Below are 6851 nucleotides of genomic sequence, written 5' to 3'. Positions count from 1 at the left end.
AACAGGTTAAAATTAAGTCACTGATGAGGAACCTATTAGGCATTTTAGGTATAACACAAAACCTCATTTGCATTCCTTACAATAATTCTTATTTGAAGGTGACAAACTTCTTGGACCAAACCTTGAAGTGGCCTAAACTTTCTGAGGCCATCTGTATTCAATCTCACGATTGGAAAAATGGAAAAAACAGTTAACCAAATACGAAAATCTCGTGAGTGTATATGAAAAGAAAATTCATTAGTAAACATCAATGTTCAATGCAGATCACTTATAATTTTCCCCCCATTTATTCTGTTTACCATATACACAAGTAACTAACCTGTAACTAGTATCATCAACAATCAGATGAAGTTCAATCAACTGTACATTTATAGGATTTACCAGAAATTGTCATCAGCTGATGATGGGTCATAATCTTCTTCCATCTCCAGCTCCACCTCAGGCTCTGGAGACCCAAATTCAGTCATTTCAATGTCTGCGAGATTCTTCAAATCAACCACAGAAAGCTCGTCCAGACGCCTGACAACCAAGTCTGCAGCCCCAAGCTCATAGACAGGATGCTTACTAGCAACAGCCACACATTTCATCCGCGCTTCGTGTGCAGCCTCCACTGTTAGATTGGAGTTTCCAAACACAATGCACCTCTCAGGTATTAAGTTCAAAAGCTGTGCAGCATAAACAAACATTTCAGGATCGGGCTTTCCCCTGTGAACATCCTCTGCCGCCACAACAACACTGAAATTGTCCTCAATCCCGATCTCCCCTATAGCAGACTCAATAGCCTTCCTAGGACGCGTGGAAACCAATGCCATTGGTATCTTATAATGCATTAAAACACTAACAAATTCCTTGGAACCAGACATGAACCTATATATCCCACCCTGTAAAGCTTGGTAGATTTCTTCCTTTCTATTAGCCATTCTTCTTAATTGCGCCGGATCCCTCGACCAACACAGAACTTCTGAAATTGCCTGTTCATTCTTCATGCCTTCTACTCTCTTGAGGATAAAAGCAGGAGGAGAAGGTTTGCCTTCTTCCTGGGAGAGTGCCAGCCAAGCCTGCTTCTCTAAATCAGGATTGTCCTCAACAAGAACTCCCTCCCACTCAAATATCGCACCCAACCAACCACACCCCATCCTCTCATGCCGGAGCAACGGATTCCGGAGGGAGGGGTTATCGGCTCTATTAGCCGGAGGCCACGAATCAGGCCTTTGATCAAATCCACTATCAATCCTGCTATTATCTCTATTGGGCAATTTCTCTTCCCTGTAAGCATGTGCTTCTCTTGTTAACTCCACAGCCAAGGCCTTAATTGATGAGAACATAACCCTATCTTGCTTATCAGATTTAGGCAAAGTCAAAGAAACCACAATCCTTCCACAACCAAGAAACTCGGTTGTTGGCAGCCGACAAGAATTCAAAGATTTTCGTTTAACAGATACATCCCTGGCCAAAATTCCACCAAAAATTGGACGGTGGCCAAGGAGTGAAGTTGCGGCAATTGATTCGACCATTTTTCACTTACCTAATTGAATTGAGTTCCGCAAAAACGAGGGGACCAACCAATTATCAAATTGACAGAGTTCAAAAGTAACCAATGCTGAAGAAAGAACTTCAATCCAGATTCCCAGACCCAGATTACTATATTCCAGAAAACGACATCATCTTGGGCAAAACGACACCCGTACAATCGCAACTTTATCGTCAAGAAAAAAATGGCCTTCACGAAAAAAAAAGCACACAAATTACTCTAATCTCAAAAATAGCTAACCAGAATATAAATAAATAAACAAAAATAAAATGCGCACAACAGTGGAAAGTGAAGGCATAAAAGCGAACAAGAAAAAAGAAAAGAAAGAATGTAAAGAAATCAGTTAGAGCGTTGGAAAGAGAAAAGAGAATGAAGAAGAAGAAACCTGAAAGAGAAAGGAAGCGAAACGGGGGAATGAGAATGAACCAACGTGAATCTCTTTTCTTCTCTTTTGCCAAATTTTCGGAGAAGCTTTTTCTATACGTTTCCTTTTTCTATTTTTATTTTTGTTTTCTGAATTTGATTCTGATTTTTAAGCAAGTGTGGTTTATAAATCAGACAAGTTGGGCGAAGAAGAGATATAGAGAGAAAGCACGCACACACGGTACCCGAATATTGAAGAAGAAACCATCCACGCTGGCAAAACCTTCGGTGATCATTGGGACACGTTTCGTCACAAGATGAAGTCACGTTAAACTATTGGGTAACCGATGGTGGTCATATCATTACCTTTTTTTTTCTTCAATTAAACAATCTTATAAACGCATTTACTACACTTGCTGAAACAGTGTTTTCCGTTACGACACTCAACTACCTATCTGAATAATTTTCAACTTTGGAAGAACTAAAAATGGGTTCAAACCTCCTGGACATAAATAGGGATCACTTGAAAATAATTATTTTGTAAAATAATTATTAAATTGAATCTAAACATTTAACATTAAGTATATTAAATATTTTTATAACTCCAATATTTTAAGCACATTTAATGTGATAAGTGAAGAAAATATCTCCACATTTTCACATATAATATATTTTTTACATCTCAATTCAGCTTTACCATATATTTATTCTAATTCCCTAGTGGTTTAAATTTTTTTATTATAATTTTATAAACTTTGAAGACTAACTCCCACGGATCCAATAGTCAAATCGACAAGTATTCATACATGTGTGCTTTTTCTAGTTTACACGTTCAACACGTGCTGGTTGTGTTTATATATGTGTATAATTTGAATATGCATAATTATTTATATATGAATTTGTAATATTAAAATGTACATAATAATGCATATTTTATAGTATTAAAATATAATAGATAAATGATGAAAATTATATAAAATATAAAATATATTGAAACAAAATATTTAACTAATATAGTTTAATTATATGTTTGATCAGTCCTTCAACCAAAATCCAAAGGTGAATTAATGATATTATGCCTAATCATATAATAACATAGTCAAACAAAAGGATATGTTAACAAATTTAGGCACAGTTGACTTTAAATATTATAGTTGACAGGATTATATACATATTTTTCTAACTTCTGATTCAATTTATGTGTCAATGGTGGTCCAATTAAATCATTTTACTTTGCTGCTCATTTTTAATATTCAAACCTATTTTTCGCATTTCAGGAGTGTCAAAACTTCTCATTCCTCACACTTCATCTTTCCACTTTTTTTCTTCATAGTAATATTTGGATACTTAATAAATTTTTACACCCACTTACATTGATTGTTTTATTTTTTAATTTCTTTCTTCTTGTAAATATAAAAATTATTTCTTTTTAATGACTGAAATATTTCTAAAAATAAAAGTTCAAATGGTGTAACTAATATAAAAAAACATTTTCTTTTTCTTTTCTATGATACAAATGTGAATTTCTTTTGTTTTTATGTCATGCATGTTCGGTATATTTACTAGTATTATTTGTGACACTAACGTTATAAACAAAGTAAAAAAAATCATAATATAATATTTACTTTTTCAGAATTACTTTTTGTTTTTACTACTCTCTTTCTCATCACACTAAATGTCATTCATTATTCATCTCAAACACCAACTATACACTTAATAATTCTATCATACACATTCATACAACTTTCTTCTTATGAAAGACAACGTTGGAAATCGCTACACCTGATGACTTACTTTTACATTGGAAGTTGTTGTCTGATAATTTTAGTTAAAAAATTCTCATGAGAAGTTATTAAGTTGTTGCACGATTTAAGTTTTTTCAAATTTTATTAAGAAGTCATCTTCATGTCATATGACTTCACTTTAGAAGTTATGGGAGACCAACACGACCTGTCTTATGCCTGGTAATTTTTTAGTGAAGTTTCCATTTTGGTAATTATAAATAAAAAATGTCTCATTGATGTATAAAAACCCAAAACTAACTAAGGGTTTTTGGCCCTCCCCAAAATTGAAAATGAGTCTTACATATATTCGTGTTAAGTGTGTTAACTACTCATTATGTGACTTTTATATGTTTACAATTATCGATTGATAATAAACATACGTTAAAACTATCTCCAAATGTAAATGCATGTGGAGTGAGTTATGCTTGTTTTTGTAAAAATATTATTTTTGTGATAATAATATTAAGCAAATTTTGAGTCATCATACATGCATTAATATATTGGAAGCATTTCTCCACCATGCATGCATCTAAATAATCTTAAATCCCATTAAATCCCATCATTCCCATGTTGAATCCAAACACTATGCATTTCTCCATCCCAAGTGCAAGACAATGTTTTTTTTTTTTTAAATGAGTGGGACAAATTTGCTCATAAATTACGTAAAGGAACAAGTTAGAAAACAAAAAGTGATGTTGTCAAGGATATATATATATATATATAACAATTAAATGTGTTAGGATCATTAAATTTATTAGCCAATTTATTAAAATTATACAATTAATTTAAATCTATAACCAATAGCATATATGTCATAAAAGATTAATTGCATAAAGATCATAAACAATAGTTTAATTTGATGAAGGGTCAAATTAAAAACATTGAAATTTAATAAAGAGTAACTGACAAATATTACATAAATGGGTCATCATAAGAGAAAGGTCAAATACCTTTGACCTACATTTTTCCCAGTGATCAATCTAGTATGTTCTACAAGGTCTTGGAGTTTGCACAATTAATTAAAGGGTTTAATTTTTCATTTGTTATTGATATGTAATGGGTGCATAATTTAATGGTCATGACTCTTAACGACTTCATTTATTTTCTTTTTGACTTGCACATTTATGTAATTTGTTGGCAAATATGCCATACTTGTGCAAAAAAAGCTCGAGATAATACCACGTGCCACCATGAAAGGCTTTTCATCTCAACACCAAAATCATTCACCTGCATCGCAAAAATTATATATTACAAGTTTCAACGGTTAGTCGTTACCTTATTTATAGTCAATGTGGGGGCTTCCAACACACCCCTTGACGCAGGTGTATATACATCTCGAATGTGAGAGTAGGCATTAATGGGTGAGACAGGACTTTAACTCATATCTTTAATATCATGTTAAAAAATGAACTTTAAGTCTAACTCAACCTCACAAAACTAGTTTATATGGTGAGGTTTGAACACACTTATATACTATGAAATTGTTTTATCTTTAGTTGATATGAGACTTTTAAGAGTCTCTTCAACTTACAATAATATTTATATAAAAGCATATCACATTTGGTGGATATTTATGATTGTGCCATCTCTAGTGAAGCAAAGTGACATTCATTTATTATTTTATCATACGATAATGAAAAATTCTTCAACTCCAACTAAAGATATGATCACTACTTCTACATGAAATATCTTTCTTTTGTAAGGTGAGAATGCAATAAACCTTACATATGAAAAGACCAACACAATTGAGGAATCGTGACCATTGTTCTTTCTCTTTTTTCTCTACAATAGAGGCATAACAATGGAAATACTGTTCCATCGCAGAGAAAGAGTGTATTGAGAATTGTTCTTGTTGCTTTGGAAATTATACAAAATGTCGTATAAGCACATGCACAACACCTTCCTTATAATCATTAGTCTAATCACGTTATTTTTAAGGTTGAGTATATGTTGTTACCAAAAACACCACTATTCATCTACACCATTAGACTAGTCAACGAGAAGAATGACTCTAAAACCAAATACTACAATATCTTTATTTTTATTTATTTTTGTTTAATTGTGATACATGGATCTTAAGTTAAAAAGTTAGAAATAAGTGTCACCCTACACTATATTATTCATAGCTAAGATATGAAATTAGACGTTAAAATTGATTTTGGATCAATTAAGTGAAGCGAGTCCATTTTAAATTTATAAATTGTTTTAATTGCTTTAATATTTAAGAAACTTAATTGAAAAACTAAACTTTTCTATTAACTATTTAAATATTTAATTATATAAGATATGTACACATGTGTATAAAATAATAAAAATGTCACTGTTGTTTATATTCTTTTAAATAAAGTAAACCAATTCATCAGTGGTTTTAGTTGGATTTAAAAATTCATGTCTTGTATCAAAATAAACAAAATTCAGTTATTTTATTAACTCAATGATGAATTAGTTTTATAAATTGAGTTAACTCATTCTAACTTTCTTATAGATAAAAAAAAGAGAGTAAATAATTTATTTGATTGAGTTTTCACAACATGTTTGTTTACACATGTTAAAATATAATTAAATATATCAATAATAGTTTTTAAATATCATTATCTCTTAATTTATCAATATTTTGAAGACAAAATCACACAACAATACCAAATAAAATTATGCTATATTTTTTTAGTGAAATACCCTATTGATCTAATATCATATTAATGAATTTGGAATTAAAATCATTATATGTTTTGTAAAGACATAAAAAAGTTTCTATAACACTTTTGTATATTTTTTTAGATGTTTTAGTATTAAAGAACATTTTATCTACATATTTTCCATTAATCAATTACAACAATAATATTCCAATGAATTTGAATCATTTACTTACAAATACGAATGACTAGGAGTTCATGATTTTTGAATGTAACCTACTCCACTTTAGATTTTTTTTATTAATTAAAAAAGAGTTGTAATAATAACAATAAATAACCGAAGAATAATACAAAATATGGTTTAGATTATAATAATAAAAATTATAAAATATATGAAACTAAATTTTAAAAGTTTAAAAAATAATAGGAGTTATATACAACATGAAAGACATGAAATTGTAGACAATGAATTAGTTGGGTTCCTCAATTGATTGTTCATAAAATGAATCATTGGATCCATTTTCTAATCCATTGTTGATA

General features: G+C 30.6%; 1 protein-coding gene across 1 annotated transcript; it reads right to left on the bottom strand.

The window, feature by feature from the left end:
• Window positions 1-218: 218 nt before the first annotated feature.
• LOC124835163 (Haloacid dehalogenase-like hydrolase (HAD) superfamily protein) lies at window positions 219-2074 on the bottom strand. Its single transcript, XM_047310057.2, has 2 exons — window positions 1917-2074; window positions 219-1720 (listed from the first exon to the last, which is right to left on the bottom strand). Exon 2 carries the CDS (start codon window positions 1512-1514, stop codon window positions 378-380), a length of 1137 nt encoding a protein of 378 aa, XP_047166013.1. The 5' UTR covers window positions 1515-1720; window positions 1917-2074; the 3' UTR covers window positions 219-377.
• Window positions 2075-6851: the final 4777 nt, after the last annotated feature.

Source organism: Vigna umbellata, chromosome 1, assembly GCF_029865625.1.
Source record: "Vigna umbellata cultivar VRB3 chromosome 1, Vumbellata_1.0, whole genome shotgun sequence".
NCBI classification, from domain to species: domain Eukaryota; kingdom Viridiplantae; phylum Streptophyta; class Magnoliopsida; order Fabales; family Fabaceae; genus Vigna; species Vigna umbellata.
This window is presented reverse-complemented; position numbering and strand designations above follow the sequence as displayed.

Bases quoted from the DNA above. Each gene is read 5' to 3' on its own strand.
- LOC124835163 (XM_047310057.2), bottom strand. From the start codon at position 1,514: ATGGTCGAATCAATTGCCGCAACTTCACTCCTTGGCCACCGTCCAATT.